This window comes from Ovis aries, chromosome 1, assembly GCF_016772045.2.
Source record: "Ovis aries strain OAR_USU_Benz2616 breed Rambouillet chromosome 1, ARS-UI_Ramb_v3.0, whole genome shotgun sequence".
Lineage (NCBI taxonomy): Eukaryota > Metazoa > Chordata > Mammalia > Artiodactyla > Bovidae > Ovis > Ovis aries.
In genome coordinates this window covers 192,098,333-192,120,377 of record NC_056054.1, presented here as the reverse complement: position 1 = coordinate 192,120,377, position 22,045 = coordinate 192,098,333, and the positions used below count along the sequence as shown (strand labels likewise).

Below are 22,045 nucleotides of genomic sequence, written 5' to 3'. Positions count from 1 at the left end.
CAGATAATCAACTAATTCTCCCCTTTTCACCCTATGTATTACACAAACCCTCACTCCCCCCGCCCCACACTACTGTGTACCTCCAAATCCTGAGCCTCTGAGATTTTTACAAAGGAAACTGGCTCACTTCTTATAAACATTCCCTTCCACAAATGCTTAGGATTAATGTCTTCCTCTGTTCTGCTTAGTCAGTTAGTGCTTCTCCACTTCACTCTTCCAAATATGTATTAAATCTCTTGTATACTACGGTCTCCTCTCTCATTCTCTTTGCCCTTGTGACAGAAAAAATAATTCTTTTTTTTTTTTTTTTTACTATCATTTTAGTCGTGTCTGGGGAGGGACAATAAATAGATGCATGTGGTCAATCTGCCATGTTTTACCAGAAGATTCTCCTAATAGACTATAGCAGAAGGACAGGGCATATTGGTTGTGAAAAGGACCAGAGGGAAATGCAACTGTTAAGTCTAATATAAATTATACTACCTTTACTGAAATGCACAGTTACATCGCTCATAAACATCATTCATTTCTACTAGGCAGTGAATAATCTCAGGTCATGTTCTCCACTTTTTCAAGTATGTCCTTTGACTTCTAACCTGGCATCCTGCATACAGGAGGAAATTATTTATTAATCAACTTTAAATCAAGAGTTGACTTTTAAATTATTATTATTTATTTTGGCTACTCTGGGTCTCTGCTGCAGCGCACAGGCTTATTTATGGTGTGAGGGATCTCAGTTCTCTGACCAGGGATTGAGCCCAGGCCTCCTCTATTGGGAGTGTGGAGTCTTATCCACTGGACCACCAAAGAAGTCCCAACAGCTGACTTTTTATATGGCTGAGAACTGTTGACAGAAAAACATATAATTTCTTGTACTTTATAAAAATATTTGTTTCTTCTTTTTAAAAATTCTGCTCAGCATTCCACTTCTGATGTGTATATAGTTGAGAAAAATGCTATTTTCTTATATGATCCTGATTACAGATGACTGGTCCAAGGTAGGCATTTATTCAAGCCACATCAGCCCTAGTATCCCATACACTTCCAGCCAATTAGATTGGTTCAGGGGTGAATTCCTAAACTGAGTCAGACTTAGCACCTTTAAAATATTTTTCAACTTGGGAATGCTGAAAAATTTAGAGACAATTAATATAAAGTTTCTTATATATTAATATTAGGAGTACAGACTAATGAGTTTCAGGAAAGGAGTGAGAATGATTAAGCAGAACTTAAAAGCACAATACCGTAAACATCTATATTTAATTGGTTTTAATATAACACATACACACAAACACTCCCTGAATGTTAGTAGTCCTAATAGGAGAAAAAAAGAATATTAAAAAGTTATCTATAACAAAAAGATACTGAAGCATGTTTCAAATCAAACAATATGCTGGAAGGTTATTTCTGTGTAAACAGAATCACTGTTTTATAACTCTGGAATCCAAGATCTAAAGGACCAACAACAAGAAAATCCACAATCATCTATCTACAGGACATCCACTCAGCAACTGGGTCACTTGATGAGAAGCAATGGACCAGGGAAAGAAACTTCTTTTAATGAAACTGCACAACTTACTGGAGTGTACTGGAGAAAAAGATTCTCGGAGCTATTTTTCAACTTCACGAGACAGTAAACAAGCAGGCGGGCAGCAGCCTCCACCTAAGAGGTGGGAAGCCCGAGTGATGTGCTGCACAGAACGATCCTAAGTATGCCGCTACCACATCCTAGGAGGCAACACCTTACAGGCTACATTTGAGCTAGAGTCTAAAACTAAAACATCCTCCCTTTCTTTAAAAGGAAGACTTTTCTGTTTAACAGAATCAGTGATTACCCCTTTGCTCTTTTGATCCAGAACATCTTCAAATTGGCGACCTAACTTGTACCATCAAGTAGAAGGGTATTCTCCAGGAAACAGGCAGAGGCGTATGGACTACTATTACTAATCTCAGAATTACATTTTTAGACCAGAAAGAATATTTACAGTTCTAAGCCTCTCATCTTCAAAATCAACTAGAGGTGAAAGTGCATATAGGTTGAAAAATTAGGCATGAAAATTACTTTAGTTTATAAACACACATGCCACTCAACACTAGCTAACTGAATAGAGTTTTTAAAGATAAGCAAAGACGATGGCTCATTGCCATTTTCATTATCAAAACTACTCGACTTGTTAAGCCCATTTCTCACCTGGACTACTGCAAAATCCTCCTAACTAGTCTCCAACTTCAGTGTTAGACCTCCAACAAAATCTATTTTCTAGACACTACTAGTCTTGCCTATGTAAGACAGAAATGTGACCAGGTCTTTCTCCTGTTTAAACTTCTGTAATGGTTCCCCAGGAAACAGGGTAAAATGTGAGCTCTGTAGCATGGAATACAAGGCCCTTTATGACCTGCTCCCTGCTTACCTCTTTAGCCTCTTCTGCTATCTGAGTTTCCAACATACATTATGCTATTATTTTCTCTGCTTTCAAATCACATTTGGCTGTGTTCAGCTCCACAAATGTGCTGTGATCTCCTCTGTACCTGGGCCACTGAAACGCTTTTCTAAGCATAAGACACAGTTTTTAATTACCCAAATTCTCCTATTTTCACTTACTCATCCTTTAGTCATCAGCTGTAACATCACTTCTTCAGGAAGCCTTCCCAGAAATGACATTTTATTCTATCCCAATTATCACTTTCCACAGTTTGTAATTATATGTTGTAGTTTTTTATGAGTGCCATCACAGGACACCATCTGCCTTGCTTATCAACGAGTCTCTGATAACTCACAGAGTGCATAAGATACATAATTAGCAGGAATGTGAAAAAAAGATTCATTCAGTCAAGTTGTTATATAAAATGCATAATTTCTAATTTTCTTAATTTTTGCAGTGACATTGATTAAAACCAATAATGAATAACTGAAGATACTTTAAAGTCTTTTTTAAATAAAAATATTAGCTGTCTGTTTAGTAAGGACAATAAGGGATATAAATTTGAGTAAATAACATTAATATCTCTAGATCAGGCTTTATATTAGAGCTGGCAAAGATCTGAAGGTCACTGTAATTTTTAAAAATAAAAACAGTTTTTTCCCCTTGTATCCTTCTGTTTCAATATGATAGACCAAGCATATATTGTAGCTCTCCCCTCCTACACATTTTGTTCATCATGGAACAATATCTGCAAGGAATGCCGAAAGATGAAAAGCAATTATCATAAAACTAGAGAGAGAAACAGCAGTTTAGGTTGCAGGCAGGAGAATGCAACTGCAGACAGATTTCTGTATTCACACAAGCATGAAAATGCATACACATCCACATTCCTAACCCTCAATCCAATCCCTCAAGGCCCTGCCAGAGGTGTTAGCTTCCTGGGAGGCTGAATTGGAAAGGGAGAAGAGCCCCAAGAGCAGGAGGAATCAAAGCGCACACTACCCTCGAACATTTCATCTTTTTTTCTCAGTCTAACTGAAAATTACGCACTCCTAAATATCTCCCTGTAAATGGGCTATACCAGGGACTCTAGATGTTCTACTCTCAACTACAAAGTTGAAAGCAATTCTCACCAACTTGCTTTATAAATTCAAGGCAATTCTAATCCAAGCATCAACAGGTTTTGTTTTTATTTTTTAAAGTACCTGATAAGCAAAGTGTAAAATTTATACAGAAGAGTCAAAAGATCCTGAAGCACCACCTGGTACCAGATTTGCTCTATAAGGTATTAAGCATTATAAACTGTAGCGATTAAGGCAATACAGTATTAACGTAGGTACAGACAAATGAGTCAATTCAATAAACAGAAGAAAACACAGAAACAGATTCTGGCATGGAAAGCTGACAGATAACGGCTAATACTGCAGGTCAGTACGGAAATGATAAAAATTTCAGTGAATGATCTGGGACACTGGGTTAGAAACAAAAAAGTGAAGATAGATCTCCCTTTACAAGTACACAAAAATCACATCCAGACAGTTTAAAGGGTTAAGTTGTAAAACTTTTAGAAAAACCTAAGAAAATATCACTTCTAGTATGGCAAAAATTTCTTAAAACACAAAGTTAAAAAATGAATTGATCAATTTAACTACACCAAAATTAATAATTTATATTCATAAGATACCACTGAAAGGGTGAAAAGGCAGTTTGCAACCTGGAAAACTATATTTAATAACAAATAGTTGATGAAAGGTTAGTATATAGACTATAATGAATGTTTAAGAGAAACAACAGAAATCTGGACTAAAAGGTATGTCACAGAAAACACAAATGAATATATGAAAGTAAATTAACATATGAAAGACAATTTCCCAAGTCATCAGGGAAATCCAGATTAAAACCACAATGAGATACCACTGCACACCTCCCAAATTGGCAAAAATTAAATCCCGTAATACAAGAATCTGCAAGGATGTTCAACAATGGAACATGTGTGTTCTGCGAGTGAGAAAGAACATTAAAAAAAAAAAAACACCAAAACTTTAGAAAGTAATCTGTTTAACATAATTAAGTCAAACACAGGAACACAAACCCTTTAACCCAGCAATTTTACTGCTAAGTATTGAATACATACCTCAGAACCACCTTTAAATCTTTGGCCAGGACCCACACCAATATATTTTACATCCTGACTCAATGAACACACAACTGAAAAGTCTCATGCAACTTTTGCAGTAACTCCATTTATACTCCATTTCACTTAGTGTCATTCACTATATGTATTTCATAACCCACTACTGCAGTGGTTTTTAACATGAGATGCGCATTAAAATCATCTGAGGTATTAAAAAAGTTGAAAGCAAAACCAAAACTGATGTCCAGGTAAGCTTGTGAAGACTGCTTCAACTGGTTTTTGATGAAATGCTCTGTTGCATTTATGTAAATGCATATTCAGTTTGCTCACAAGCCTTACCACACTACCACTTACTCAAAATGCTGGACTGTCCACACTTTCATTCTGTACTCTTCCTTTCCCCTTTCCAAGGCTGTCCCCAAGTACCTTCTAACCTATTGTGAAGCATTCTCCTATCCCAATTTTGTATTCTGCTCTCCACAGGCAAGTAATTTCCACCCTTTGAGCAATTTCTTCTGGTACTAACCTCCATACATTTTTTTTCTAACTTCTTTAATTATAAATACTATGTTTACAGTGCCATTTTTAGGTTTTCTTACTGACATACTACCATGGAAGATTTAGTGCTCTCCAACACATCCACTTTTTCTGCCTCTTCTCATGCTTCCTTTTTGGTTCATTTCCCAATTTCCTCCTTTAAATTTCACTTCACTCAGCTTTCACTTCACTTCACTAAGCATGTACATATTTAATTCTCAAACATGCCAAATGCACATGCCACCACTTCTGCTAAATCATTTTAAAAACATACCTCCACAAGTCTTTTCAGTTACAAAGACCCATGAAATCTTAAAAATAAGAGGAAATTTAGAGATATACATTAAAATGAACAGTTTTTCAACTGTTCAACGATTATATCCTGCCTGCATATCTAAATTCTCTAAGACTTGATTCCGTATTAACTATGTCACCTCATTCAAATTTTCACTGCTTATGTATTTTCAACTCAAATTAAATGTATTTATTATTATATACAAAGCACTGCTTTACCTCTCCATGTAAACTTACACATACAAGTGGAGAAATATCTTTACGTACAGTTTATTAGCTGTCAGTGTCATACTGCCATGCTTAGTCTAATAATCTCTAGCCTTTACTCTAAAATCCATTACCAGTTCATAATCCCCTGCATGCATGCTAAGTCACTTCAGTCGTGTCCAACTCTGTGCAACCCCATAGACTGCAGCCTGCCAAGCTCCTCTGTCCATGGGATCCTCCAGGCAAGAATACCAGAGTAGGTTTCTGTGCCCTTGTCCAGGGGATCTTCATGACCCAAGGATCAAACCCATGTCTCTTATGTCTCCTGCATTGGCAGGTGGGTTCTTTACCACCTGGGAAGCCACCCTTTACCACCTAGCATTACCTGGGAAGCCCCCCTCTCCAAATTCTAAACTCCATAAAGCTCTGAAAACCATAAGTTATTTTCTTAGTTTGACACCAAAACAAATTTACTGAATTCAACTTATGTAGACAATTTACAGTCTTTATCCCATTTTGCATGACTAGACCAGTGGTTCTCAACTAGAGCCAACTTTGCCCCATAGGGGAATCTGCCAATGTCTGGAGAATTTTTCAGTTTTTACTACTGGGTAGGAGGTGCTACTTCTAACATCTAACACATAAAAGCTAGGAATGGTGCTTAACATTCTGCAGTGCACCAGGCAGACCTCTGCCACAGAGCATTATTTTGCTCCCAAATGTCAACCTTACTGAGGAAGAGAAACACTGAACTAAATTCTTGTTTATGGAAGATACATTAGTATGTTGATTACTGAGTGCTGCCCCAGAAGAATCTGAGGGTGTTACAGAATACATGATAAAAAGACATTATCAGTGCTACTGAAAAGTCAGAAAAACTCTTAATTCCAAACCAAAGCTACCTCCTGAGATTGGAGACAGGAGACTGTAGACTCTATACTTCCATTCTTCTATTAAGTCTTTCTCAAATATGATTTGCATTAAAGCTGGGAAGCCATGAACTGTGGTCCAAGTCTTAGAAAATGAAGGAGAGGAGAACAGAAATTCACTGGACCTAACAAGCAGGATGAGCAACAACTTTCGTTTTATTCTTTTCTGTTACAGTTTGAAATAAGCTAGTCTGTCTTTCTTTTTTGAATGTACAGCGCAGCTTGCAGAATCTCAGTTCCCCAGCCAGGTGAACTTGGCCCTCAGCAGGGAGAGTGCACAGTCCTAACCACTGGACCTCCAGGGAAGTCCCAAACTAGCCTTCCTAATAGTGACCACTTACTACCATCAACTGTATGTTTATCGTTTGCACCATAAAAGATATCAGCTTATTATACTTAATTAAAAAAACATCAAAACCAAAACACAGTAACTGAGACTCTTGAAACCACAGTAGCTATTTACCTTTCTCTGTGCTTGAAAATATAGAGATGATTTTATTCCTGGGCTTTTTTTCCTCTGGAACGGAAGGCAAAGGTTTCAAACTGTGATTGGCTGATAAAGGGTCTTTGCCTCCAGTGCTAAAAATAGTACTGCTCATTCGCACCGGGGGCGCAGGAGGCTTGTCTTCCAGTTCTCCGTTATCAGACATGATTCAGAATTATGATATGTCCTGAAACAGACAGGCAAAAAATACAGTTAACAACAAGGTAAAAACTAGTATGCACAAATAGAAGTCAGTAATAATCCCCTCTTCAATTTCAAATTTTAAAAAGTTATCCATTTAAAGTTGTAAAACAAGAAATGAAATTGGCTACAATCAGGCAATCTCCCCTAACAAAGTTGGTAAATGGGGAACTAAGAGAATCTGTGAAAAGTCATATCCTGTTAAAAAGAGGACTAAGATAATTTTTAGAAAGCATGATGACACTGACATATCAGAGAATATTAACTGAATAGTAAGAGTTAAGTATTCCAATGAACAGACAGATAACACGGAGTCTTAAAAAAAAAAAAATTCCAAGAAGACTATGTCCTGACCAGGCAATAATAGGATATATGTCTCTGACAGGTTCACTTCCAGAGCAGACAGACTGCTTGCTATTAATTAATAAATACCAACCAATAGCCTCCAAATCCGATTCATGTTCACTAGCCTTGTGATTACAATTTAACCCCCATACAAACTTTGGTAAAGCACCAGAACATGCCACTGGTACAGTATGTGGTTTCTCTGAAAATCTGAACATCTAACTACATACATTAGGCCTCTGCAAGTCAGGAAACACTGACAAAAGTAAATCCAGAGTCTGGCCAAACCCTAAGGTTCGGTCATCCTCTGATGCCCTGTCCAGGCTGTCCAGTTACTCTCTTTATCCACATGGCTAACAAAGTGGAAATGTCAACTTTGTTTACATATACCCATCTCTTTTATGTCTTTTAAAAAAAAGTAGATTACACACACTTAAAATCAGCATAAAAGAGAAGAGATTCCTAACTTATGAGTTCTGATACCAAACTGTATAGCTAGGAAATAACACAATATCCTCCTAAACAAGATTTTAACTGGCAGTTAGATCCTAATTTGAAAATAACACAACTTGATACATGTAAGCCAACAAAACTTTGTATATGTACAATGAAAAGAATGCAACTGGTTTTAGATAAAATTAAAAATAATTAAAAATTTTTTTAATTTAGTCTAAAATGCTAGTATGTGAAGAAAAGTAGATATAATTTGAGAAGAATTGAGGGATGAAGAATTATACCTAATTCCACTCCAAATTTTATAGCTTTTATTTTCCTTGATAGGAGTAGGTTAAACCACTACTGTATAATTTATATGTCATATAACAGTTATTTTTCAGCCTACAAAACAGAAAGAAGGTAAAGGGGAAAATAAACATTTCTGGAGGTAACCAGCTGGGGAAAAGAGAAAGACTGTCTGAAGTGAAATTCAACTACTGGTGATCAAAGAAATGAGGGTGCTTGCTATCTAGGAAGGCAGTGTAGATAACATACAGTCAGATGATTCTTCCAAACCAAACTAGTCACATCCTGTGGATTATTTGATGAATTGATAAACCAAGACAGATGTTCAGCTTTGATGTGACCAAACATTAAGACAAAATAGATTAATCCTACAGAAGCTCATTTTTTTTGCCTTTTTATACAAAAAAGGCAGAGTGTTGAAGAATTGATGTTTTCAAACTACGGTGCTGGAAAAGACTCTTAAGAATCCCTTGGAAAGCAAGGAGATCAAACTAGCCAATCTTTTTTTTTCTTTTTATTTATTTTTAACTGGAGGCTAATTACTTTACAATATTGTAATGGCTTTTGCCATACATTGACATGCATCAGCCACGGGCACACATGTGTTCCCCATCCAGAACAGCCCTCCCAACTCCCTCCCCATCCCATGCCCCAGGGTCACCCCAGTGCACTATCCCTGAGCACCCTGTCTCATGCACCGAACCTGGACTGGTGATCCACTTCACATATGATAATATACACGTTTCAATGCCACCCTCTCAAATCATCCCATCCTCGTCTTCTCCCACAGAGTCCAAAAGACTGTTCTTAACATCCCTGTCTCTTTTGCTGTCTTGCATATAGGGGCGTCATTATCATCTTTCTAAATTCCATATATATGCATTAGTATACTGTATTGGTCAAACCAGCCAATCTTAAAGGAAATCAACCCCAAATATTCATTGGAAGGACTGATGCTGAAGCTGATGCTCCAATACTTTGGCCACCTGATGCAAACAGGTGACTCATTGGAAAAGACCCTGATGTTGGGAAAGATTGAGGGCAGGAGAAGGGGACTACAGAGGATGAGATGGCTGGATGGCATCACCGACTCAATGCACATGAACTTGGGCAAACTCCAGGAGATGGTGAGGGACAGGGAAGCCTGGCGTGCTGTGGTCGACAGGGTCGTGAAAAATCGGACATAACTTGGCGACTGAACAACAACAAGCTCGCTTTTATCTTAATCACTAGTTACAATATGGAAACTGCACAATGAGATTTTGATTACACTGTGAATTGCTCCTACTTACACAAGTTAAATTTAAAACCCAGGATAATATAACAAAACTCCAAAATCCAGTTGCATGCATTTATAGAAGAAAATGCACCAAAACATTAACAGTGGCCATCTGTGATTAAGAAGTAGTTTTCAAATTTGATTATAATCATCATAGCTGTGGTTTAAAAAGGATCAATATAAAACTGAGCACAATAATTACTAACTGTAAACTGACTACAACTTCTATCCTTAAGACTGGCTCATAAATGGAACATGACTAAAAACTGACAGTGCGCCTTCAGCTGCATGCTGTCTGGTATTACGGTTATGAGCATAAGTGTGGAATCAGATTGCTTTGGTTGGAATCCTAGTTCTACTATTTACTTAAGTGTGTGACCTTAGGTCTAAGCTGTGCTTCAGAGTTTCTTGGAGAAATGGCTGGTTCTAGACCTAGACAGGGAAAATATTATACAAGATGAGTCTACTGTATCTTACACGTCAAAAGATAAGGAAGTACTTATAAATGATGAGGGCATGTCAAAAGGGCATAAGAAAGGGTTCCCAGAATACTAGGATACTGGAATGTTTGGTGCAATAAAATCAATAAACTAATATCAGATTATAATCCAAAGTATAAAATCAATATACATCATTCATATAGACACAAAAACCTGAATACATAAATAAAATGGGGGAGGGGCAAATTTTCCTTACAAAAGAATTCCAAGTAACATATATATAGATACATTCCCTTCTAGGAGTTAGAACTTAACCTCCTGCTCCACCTGAGTGTAGGCTAGACTTGGTGACTCATTTCCAAAGAATAGAGTGTGGAAAGAAGAAAATAACACAGTGGAAAAATCTGGCATTAACCATGGGATCAAGGTTAAGATTACCAGTGATAAGTCACAAGGATATCACTCATCTTCTGAGCTAATGTGATGGGGAGCACAATTCACCTCTGGTATTCTTCCCCAAACCCGTAACTTCAGTCTAATCATGGGGGGAAAAAAATCAGATAAACCCAAATTAAGAAATACACTACAAAATTCCTAATCAATACTTCTCAAAACTGTCAAGGACATGAAAAACAGACAGAGAAATTGTCCTAGAACAGAGGAATCTAAGGAGACACAACACTGTGGTATCCTGGAATTCAAAAAAAAAAAAAAAAAAAGGCGAAAAAACTGGTGAAGTTCAAGTAAAATCTAGAATTTACTTAGTAATGTATCAGTGTTGGCATATTTGCTTTGAAATAGATTTTACATCTATGCAACATTAGTATCAAAGGAAGATGAGTGATAGTTTTACAGGAAATTTACTATCTTTGTAATCTCTCTGTAAATACAGAATTATTCTAGAATAAGAACTCTATTAAAAAAGGAATAAATAAGTTCCTCAAAAAGTCAAATATAGACTAACCTACCATATGACCTAGCAATTCCACTTTTATGCCTGAGAGAACTGAAAACATATGTCTGCACAAAAATGTGCACGTGAATGTTCACAGCAGCATTAATTGTAAAACCCAAAAGTGGAAAGAAAAACAAAATATTAACAGATGAACAGAAAGACAAAACGTATCCTACCTATATCACAAACAAAGGAATACTGTTTGGCCACAAAAAGGAATCAAGTAGTGACACATGCCGTGTGCGCCGTGCTTAGTCATTCAGTCGTATCCAACTCTTTGCAACCCCATGGACTGCAGCCCACCAGGCTCCTCTGTCCATGGGGATCCTCCAAGCAAGAATACTGGAGTGGGTTGCCATGCCCTCCTCCAAGGGATCTTCCCAACCTAGGGATCAAAACTAGGTCTCCCACATTGCAGGTGGATTCTTTACCATCTGAGCCACGAGGGAAGCCCAAGAATACTGGAGTGGATAGCCTATCCCTTCTCCAAGGGATCTTCCTGACCCAGGAATCAAACCAGGGTCTCCTGCATTGCAAGTGGATTCTTTACCAGCTGAGCTACCAGGGAAACCGATAAATGCTACAACATGAAATAAACCTTGAAAACATAAATGAAAAAAGCCAGACACAAAAAGATCATAAATCATATGATTCCATTTATATGAAATGTTCAGAACAGGGAAATCCACAGAGGTAGAGAGTATATTGGTGGATGCTAGGGTGTGAGGGGAATGGGATGTGATTTTGTGGGAAATGAAAATATTCTGGGATCAGACATTAGTAATGGTCACACAACTTTATGAATATGTTAAAACCACTGAATTGCACACTTTAAAGATACATTTAAATGTACATTTAAAGATACATTTAAATGGTACATTTCAGATATGTGAATTATATCTCAATTTTAAAAAGGAGTTATCTACCTGATAAAGATTTTGCAGAGTTCCAAAGAATTGCAAGGAGAGATAAGACAGCCTTGTTAAGTGATCAATGCAAAGAAACATGGAAAAACAACAGAACGGGAAAGATGATATCTCTAAGGAAATCAGAGATACCAAGGGAACAGTTCAGGCAAAGACTGGCACAGTAAAGGACAGAAATGGCAAGGACCTAACAGAATTAGAAGAAATTAAGAAGTGCCAAGAATACACAGAAGAACTGTACAAAAAAGGACTTAATGACCCAGGTAACCACAATGGTGTGATCACTAATCTAGAGCCAGACATCATAGAGTGTGAAGTTAAGTGCGCCTTAGGAAGCATCACTATGAACAGAGCTAGTGGAAGTGACGGAATTCCAGCTGAGCTATTTCAAATCTTAGAAGATAATGCTGTGAAAGCGCTGCACTCAACATGCCAGCAAATTTGCCAAACTCAGCAGTGGCCACAGGAGGATGGGACAAGGTCAGTTTTCATTCCAATCCCAAAGAAGGGTAATGCCAAAGAATATTCAAACTATTGCACAACTGTGTTCATTTTACATGCTAGCAAAGTAATGCCCAAAATACTTCTAGCTAGGCTTCAACAGTATGTGAACGAAGAACTTCCAGATGTACAAGCTGGATTTAGAAAAGGCTGAGGAACCAGAGATCAAATTGCCAACATCCACTAGGTCGCAGAAAAAGCAAGAGAATTTCAGAAAAACATCTCCTTCACTAACTACACTAAAGTCTTTGACTGTGTGGATCACAACAAACTGTAGAAAATTCTTAAAAAGATGGGAATACCAGATCACCTTACCTCCCTCATGAAACCTGTATGCAGGCTAAGAAGCAACTGTCAGAACCAGACACAGACCAATGGACTGGTTCAAAATTGGGAAAGGAGTATGCCAAGGTGGTATACTGTCACACTGCTTATTTAACTTCTATGCAGAGTACATCATGTGAAATGTTGGGCTGGATGAAGCACAAGCTGGGATCAAGATGCCAGGAGAAATAACAATAACCTCAGATATTGAGGCAGATGATAGCACCCTTACAGCAGAAAGTGAAGAGGAACTAAAGAATCTCTTGATGAAGGTGAAAGAGGAGAGTAAATAAGTTGGCGTAAAACTCAGCATTCAAAAAACTAAGATCATGGTTCCAGTCCCATCACTTCATGGCAAACAGATGGGGAAAAAATGGAAATAATAACACACTTTGTTTTCTTGGGCTCCAAAATCACTGCAGATGGTGACTATAGCCATGAAATTGAAAGAAGGTTGCTCCTTGGAAGAAAAGCTATGACAAACCTAGACAGTGTATTAAAAAGCAGAGACATCACTGCCTACAAAGGTCCGTATAGCCAAAGCTATGGTTCTTCCAGTAGTCACGCACAGACATGAACCGAACCATAAAGAAGGCTGTACAAAAGGTACAAAGTTAAGTCGCTCAGTCGTTGCGATCCCATGGACTGTTAGCCTACCAGGCTCCTCCGTCCGTGGAATTTTCCAGGCAAGAGTACTAGAGCGGGTTGCCATTTCCTTCTCCAGGGGATCTTCCCAACCCAGGGAATGAACCTGGGTCTCCCACATTGCAGGCAGATGCTTTTACCAGCTGAGAAGGCTGAGCACTGAAGAATTGATGCTTTCAAACTGTGGTGCTGAAGAAGACTCTCGAGAGTCCCTCTGACAGCAAGGAGATCAAATCAGTGAATCCTAAAGGAAATCAGTCCTGAACAGTCACTGGAAGGAGTGATGCTGAAGTTCCAAGACAGGCTACCTGATGCAAAAAGCCAGCTTCTTGGAAAAAAGCCTGATGCTGGACCAGACTGAGGACATGAGGAGGAGGAGCAACAGGGGATAAAATGGTTGGATGGCATCATCAATTCAATGAACATGAGTCTGAGCAAATACCAGGAGATAGTGAAGGACAGGGAAGCCTGGCGTGCTGCAGTCTGTGGGGTCACAGAGTCAGACACGACTGAAAGACTGACCAACATAAATATTAATGCTATTCCTATTGTGGTATTATTTATAGGAGTCTACGCAAGAAGTTGGAGAAAAGAAAAGAGGACTTGAATTCTTCTCCAAGAGTTCATAATCTACTGGGAAAGGGCAGCACATACATATTTAAGTTAGGTTGCGTCTTTTACCAACATCTGTTTTCAACACATGAATATTAAAAGCCACCCTGTTTCTTCAACGTAGCAGTTCTCAAACACTTTGATCTCAAGATCCCTTCACACACTTAAAAATTACTGCAAATCTCAATTTTTGTTTATCTGAGCTAGAGCTGTCTATATTCAAATGAGAAAATAAAATAAGTTATTTAAATATTTATTTCATTTAAATATCATTTTCATGAAAAATAACATTTTCCAAAAGAAAATATATAGAGAAACGTGGCATTAGCTACCATTTCTGCAAATCTTTTAAAAATCTGGCTTAGTAGAAGACACTGGATTCTCATATCTCCTTCTGCATTCAATTTGTTGTGTTATGTTTCAGTTGGAATATATAAAGAAAATCTCGTCTTACACAGACATGCAACTGGAAAGGGAGCATTTTAACAGTTTTCAGATAACTGTAAACATTCGTGATACTACACCAAACTCAACCTTAAGGTTGGCTATGGACTCTGAAATCACAGGAATAAATTTTTTGTACCCTGTTACATTAAACCCATTGATTTTTCTTTGAACAGACCTTTTTTTCTTTTCTAATATTTACTTATTTGGCTTCAGTGGGTCTTAGTTGCAGTGTACAGGATCTTTAGTTGCTGCATGTAGGATCTAGGTCCCTGACCAAGGATCAAATCCAGAGCCCCTGCACTGGGAGCATGGAGTCTTAGCCACTGGACCACCAGAGAAGTCCCTGAATGGATCTTTTATCCATTTTGTAACGTCATGGATTGATTATCTGGAAAATACTGGCTCAATTATTAAGATATTCCAATATTAACACATTTGATTATATAATAAAAACAAAATCACATTCATTAATATCACCACTGGTCTCATCAGAAAAGTCTAAGTGTTGGGAAATTCTCAAATTCAAGAAAGCAAATACAAGCTTTCTAAAATTCTAACTTTCATTTGAAAATTTAAGTTTTATCAGTTCAGTTCAGTTGCTCAGTCATGTCCAGTTCTTTGTGACCCCATGGACTACAGCATGCCAGGCTTCCCTGTTCATCACCAACTCCCAGAGCTTGCTCAAATTCAGGTCCATCAAGTTGGTGATGCCATCCAACCATCTCATCCTCTGTCGTCCCCTTCTTCTCCTGCCTTCAATCTTTCCCAGCATCAGGGTCTTTTCCAATGAGTCAGCTCTTCGCATCAGGTGGCCAAAGTATTGGAACTTCAGCTTCAGCATCAGTCCTTCCAATGAATATTCAGCACTCATTTCCTTTATGATTGACTGGTTGGATCTCCCTGCAGCCCAAAGGACTCTCAAAGAGTCTTCTCCAACACCACAGTTCAAAAGCATCCATTCTTTGATGCTCAGCTTTCTTTACGGTCCAACTCTCACATCCATACATGACTACTGGAAAAACCATAGTTTTGACTAGATGGACCTTTGTCAGTAAAGTAATATCTCTGCTTTTTAATATGCTGTCTAGGTTTGTCATAGCTTTTCTTCCAAGGAGCAAGTATCTTTCAATTTCATGGCTGCAATCACCATCTGCAGTGATTTTGGAGCACAAGAAAAGAAAGTCTCTCACTGTTTCCATTATTTTCCCATCTGTTTGCCATAAAGTGATGGGACTGGATGCCATATCTTCTTTTTTTGAATGCTGAGCTTTAAGTAAGCTTTCTCACTCTCTTCTTTCACATCCATCAAGAGGCTCTTTAGTTCCTCTTCGCTTTCTGCCATAAGAGTAGTGTCATCTGCATATCTGAGGTTATTAATACTTCTCCCGGCAATCTTGATTCCAGCTTGTGTTTCTTCCAGCCCAGCATTTCTCATGATGTACTCTGCATAGAAATTAAATAAACAGGGTGACAACATACAGCCTTGACATACTCCTTTCCCGATTTGGAACCAGTCTGTTGTTCCATGTCCAGTTCTAACTGTTGCTTCTTGACTTGCATACAGATTTCTCAGGAGGCAGATAAGGTGATCTGGTATTCCCATCTCTTATTTAAGAATTTGCCACAGTTTGCTATGACCCCCACAGTCACTTTGGCAGTCAATAAAGCAGAAGTAGATGTTTTTCTGGAACTCTCTTGCTTTATATTCTGTCACATTATTCATTTTCAAGAAAATTTCTGCCAAATATCCAAGTCTGAACAGCCAGAGTTGTTCAGTGGGTCTGTCATTCTTCCAGATAAAAATGGTGGTCCAGGAAAAAGGGCTCAGTAACATAACTGGTAAGACAACCATTTCATACTTCATAAGAAGCTTATGCGTACTTCCCATTTTGCTAAACAAGATACTTAAAATGAATGAACTGTGTTTTACCCACCACTGCTTTTGCATCATCAACACATATGTCAACACTGTGTAAAAAGGCAAAGAATACCTTAGTATTACTATGAAAAAAAGTTTTGACTCACAGAGCCCCAGGGTGCCGCAGACTCCTCTTTGAGAACTGCTGCTTCAGTGTGCATCCCTGTTCCATGCTTCACCCTCAGACTCCCCATTCTTTTCTAATGTGCTACTGAGGCGGCAGAAGACCCATATTTATTTCCTCCTCTATTCTACAGAATACATTTTTGACATCGATAAGGTAATCAATGGCTAGACTTTCAAGCTGGGGCACAAAAGCCTAATCAAATATTGAATACAGTTAAAAACCTACACATATGCAGAGGTAATTACTATACTGTTTTTTTGTAACAAAACTCAGAAAGACATTGACTGACAAAAACCCAGAGAGCCTAATTTTCATTTATATGAAAACCACCACCACCAAACTCTAAAGCTAACAACACTGAAAGTTAAAGTCGCTCAGTCGAGTCGGACTCTTTGTGACCCCGTGGACTATACAGCCCATGGAACTCTCCAGGCCAGAATACTGGAGTGGGGAGCCGTTCCCTTCTCCAGGGGACCTTCCCAACCCAGTTCTCAGCCCCAGGTCTCCCCACTGCAGGCAGATGCTTCACCAGCTGAGCCACCAGGGAAGCCCTGAAGCACACAACGGTAACAGGGCCCATTTCAGAACACAGCCCTTATACTCTGGTTATTAAAAAAAACTTTCTTTACTGCTCTATTTTTAATATTTTATGAGTAATTTTTAACATTTCTGCACAAATTCGGTTCAATAAAACCAAGAGGAGCTAACGTGTTGTCTGTTTCAGAACTTTCTTCTTTATTTACATTAGAAAGTTAAAAGAGCTATGTTGCAAGGAAATTCCAATTAACATGACGCACCCTGTTAGGCAACACATGCTTAAACAAAACCTAAATTTTGAGTCACATATGTCCCTAATAAAATTATTCAAGATGACAAATCCAATGTTGATAATTCTAAGCAGTATGCCTCATAAGTGATTAGATATTAGTAAACAAAAGCATGACCCTTGATAAAGCACTGATGACTCACTCTGCCACTAGCCTGGCTGAGGACTTGATCACGTCATCTCAGGATCTCTCTAAAGAATCGCTTGTCTTCAGCTGCTGTTCAGAGGAAGCAGTTAGAAGAAGCCCTAACTAGCTTCCCAGAGTTTCTTTACATTCAGTTTTTGTTTAGAGAAAGAACTGGTTGACTAAAAATAACAAATGATAACACTCTTCCTGACTTTATCTTCTTCAGCAGTTACTAAACTCTGCCATGTAAAGCCATTTACTAACCAATCAATCTGATCTCATATGAATGCACATAAATCCTATGCTTCATGTTTCCCAAATATATCAAGACTTTCTTGCCTTAAATCATCTTTGAGTATACATTTCTCCATTCTTAAATCTTTATCCTTTTCTCTTACCCATCCAAATGCTCAGTAAAAATTATTTCCCATGTAAGGTCATGCTTGTTTGTCCCTGTTCAAAAAGATCCCTCACATCCTCTTAAAACAAGTTACACAGGAAAATAAATCCAGAGAGTATTAAAGTTGGACTGGAATTCATTTGGTCCGTTTCCTTATTTTATTTGTGAAGAATCTGACTCACCAAAATGTAAGCAGTTTACCTAAAGTCACACAAATTTAATTATTAACAGAACTAAGACCAGAATTCAAGCTTACTAACAACTCTTTATCTCATGTTTTTTTCTTAATTACATTACTATATCAGAACATTCTTTGGCAATGAATTATAACTGTGCATCATTAATTATTATTTTAAATGTGTTCCTACCCAAGACTTCAAGCAATTCAGAAGCAAAAGATTATACAGTCTCCTCCATCAGTGGTGCTGGGGAAACTGAACAGCTACATGTGAAACAATGAAATTAGAACATTCTCTAACACCCAACATAAAAATAAACATAAAAATGGATTAAAGAGCTAAATGTAAGACCAGATACTATAAGACTCTTAGAGGAAAAAATAGGCAGAACACTCTTTGACATAAACTGAGACACTATCTTTTTAGATCCCACCTTCCAGAGTAACGAGAATAAAAGCAAAAATAAACAATTAGGGTTCCAATTAAATTTAAAAGCTTTTGCATAGCAAAAGAAACCATAAACAAAATGAAAAGATAACCGACCTACAGATGGTAAAAAAACATTTGCAAAAATAATGCAACTGACAAGGGATTAATCCAAAATTTACAAACAGCCCATGAGCTCAATATCAAAAAACAAACAAACCAATCAAAAAATGGACAGGGGGACTTCCCTAGTGGCTCAGTGGTAAAGAATCTACCTGCCAATGCAGGAGACACGGGTTTGATTTCTAATTCAGGAAGATTCCATACGCCAAAGAGGCAACTAAGTCTGTATGCCACAGCTATCAAGCCTGTGCTCTAGAGCCTGGGGGCTGCAGCCACTGAGCCCATGTGCAGCAACTACTGAGCCCTCGTGCCCTGGAGCCCACGCTCTGCAAGAGGATGAGCCGCCTCAATGAGAAGCCTGTGCACCGCAGCTAGAGCAGCCCCCACTCGCCGCAACTACAGAAGCCCCATGCAGCAATGAAGACCCAGCGTGGCCGAAAATAGATAAATAGAAATATTTTTTTAAAATGAATAGGAGAATTTCTTGACGGTACAACAATTAGGACTCTGTGCTTCCACTGCAGGGGGCTCAGATTCAATTGTTGGCTGGGGAACTAAGATCTTGCAAGCTGTGTGGCCAAAAAAAAAACAAGAGAGCAGAAGATCTAGTCAATAAATACATATTTCTCCAAAGAAGATATACAGATTGTCAAGAGGCACAGGAAAAGATGCTCAACACTGCTAATTATTAGAGAAACGCAAATCAAAACTACAATGAGATATCTCTTCACACCACTCAGAATGGTCATCATCAATAAATGCTGGGAAGGATGTGGAGAAAGGGGAATCCTCCTATACTGTTGGTGGGAATATAAATTGGTACAGCCATTACGGAAAACAGTTGAAGGTTCCTTAAAAAACTAAAAATAAACCTACCATATGACCCAGTAATCCCACCCCTGGGCCTGTAGCTAGAGAAAACCTAGGTTTGAAAGGATACATGCAACCCTAGTGTTCATTGCAGTGCTGTTTACAACAGTCGAGACATGGAAGCAACCTAACTGTCCTTTGACAGATAAGTAGGTAAAGAAGACGTGATACACATATACAAAGGAATATTCCTCAGTCATAAAAAGACTAAATAATGCCACCTGCAGCAACAGAGATTATACTAAGTGAAGTCAGACAGACAAAGACAAATACCATTATCACTTGTATATGGAATCTAAAAAGATGATACAGATGTGCTTATTTACAAAACAGTAACAGACTTACAGACACAGAAAACAAACTTGTGGTTACCAATGGGGAAAGGTGGGAAAGAAGGATAAATTAGGAGTTTGGGATTAATATATACACACTACTATATAAAAATACATAATCAACAGAAAACTCTACTCAGTATTCTGTAAAAACCTATATGGGAAAAGAACCCGAAAAAGAGTGGAAATACACGCATGTATAACTAGAACACTTAGTTACACAGCTGAAATTAATATACTATAAATCAACTATATTCTAATATAAAATAAAAATTAAAATTAAATTGAAAAAGAAAGGGCTTATACTGCTACTATTGCTGCAGCTGTTGCTGCTACTGCTATTACTACTATTCTATTTCCTTTAATACAGATCCTCCCATGTATCAGATAATAATGTTTACTGATTTGTATTACTACACTCTGTCCCCAGATGAAATATTGTTTTTCCCAAGATTACTAGTTCTTGTATGAAACAGCACTTCACTAGATGACATATCAACTATCCTATATTAACAAAAATATGTTTGGAAAGATGTATACTTTTCCCCCAACAGCCAATTCATGGCCTTAGTCTTTAGTCCTTTTCCATAAAGCAGTGTATTTTTTTGTTTATTTCTTCTACTAACAGAGTCAAATGCCTAAAAAGCATCAAATGATGATGTAATATGGTTATGTATTATATTTTAGGAGAATCAACAAAATTAAAACATTGCATTATAAAATAATGATTTACCAATTTTTTACTCCACCATTACTCAGAAATATATATATTTTTTAAAAGGGCAAAAAGATAAATAATGCCTCCTCCAAATCCTTTCACTTTCTGCTAATTTTCAGTGAAAAACAAGTAGGCGAAACAAAAAACATGCCCAAAACACACTGTACTCTTCTAACAGGATCATTGTTTAATTGTGACACAACTCAAAGATAAACAATTCCTCAATTGTCTACTGAAGGAGATGAGGGGAAGTCTAATACACAACAGAAACGAAAAAAGGAGTGGTGTCTGGAACCAGTCAGTCCGACTAGTAGAAATTAGTAAATTTATTAAAAGCCTCAAATATATTTGAGAGCAAAAGTATTAATGAAAATATCCCAAATCACCTTAAGAGGACACCACCACAGGCTGTGAAAGAAGAGTTCATAAATCAGAAAGGAGTGTTTTTATTTGGTGGCAATGGTCATAACATCAGGCCTATGTGTAGCAAAGTCAAAAAGGAAAAAGACTCAAGAGGGGAAGAGCTGTTGAAAATAAGTGGGGCACTGATAAAGAATAAAGGAAAGGTAAAAAGAAACTTTGCCTCAAACTCAAATAAATACAGGGTTGGATAACATAACAAATCTTTAAATATGCATGGATAAGATGAAAGGGATATTCCCATACAGTGCAAAGCACAGCGAAACTAGGAACAAGAGAGTAAGCCATTTATCAAACCTGTTCTTCTCAGTGGAATTCTGACTAAAGTTCTACTTTGATGGCTGTCACAGGGAACAGGTGATAAGACCCAGAGCTTGCCGAAACTGGAGTCCCTTCCACATAAGGCTAGGACCTAAAAGCCGTAATCTATATGAAATTAAATCAATATGTAGTATACCCCTCTGCACAGAAGGGAACAAGGAAATCTCAGGTATCCAGAGCACAGGAGTGCAGGGCAATGGGGAATCCCTAAAGAAATCCCAGCAACAAAATGCACGCTTGTGGTCTGAAATCCACGAGACCTACGGTGGTGCTGGTTTAGTCGCTCAGTCGTGTCCAACTCTTGCGACCCTGTGGATTGAAGCCCACCAGGCTCCTCTGTCCATGGGATTTTCCAGGCAAGAATACTGGAGTGGACCGCCACTTCCTTCTTCAGGGGATCTTCCCGACCCAGAAATCAAACCCAGGTCTCCTGCACTGCAGGCAGATGAGACCTATGAGGTCCCCTCAAATTCCAAACAGGTTTAATTGAATGTGGCTATGTTGGCAGCACTCCCTGGTGAATGACAGAATCACATATAAATACAAAGCCTCTTTGGGAGGAAACATCTTCAACACAGGTCTCAAAAAATACCCAAAAATCAAATTCTAAGGAAAAGGAACAGCTCATAGGAAAATTCAGAACACAAACAACACACCATGACTGAGAACTAACCCAAACACACTGGTGAAACAGATGTGAAATAATCTGACACAGAATATGTGTAAGAAGCTCAAATATAAAAGCAGGGGGGAAAAGCAAATATGAAAAACAACCATACAGAACTTTCAGTAAAAATTAAAACTTGACATTTGAAGTAAAGAGCAGCGTGGACT

General features: G+C 38.0%; 1 protein-coding gene across 1 annotated transcript in view; it reads right to left on the bottom strand.

The window, feature by feature from the left end:
• The window catches only part of PAK2 (p21 (RAC1) activated kinase 2), an 83,002-nt gene that overhangs the window by 34,088 nt on the left and 26,869 nt on the right, over positions 1 to 22,045 (bottom strand). Inside the window, exon 2 of the mRNA XM_004003013.6 lies at positions 6,988 to 7,195. Within this exon, the coding sequence (XP_004003062.1) occupies positions 6,988 to 7,174 (187 nt within the window). The 5' untranslated portion in view covers positions 7,175 to 7,195. The remainder of the gene's footprint in view (positions 1 to 6,987; positions 7,196 to 22,045) is intronic.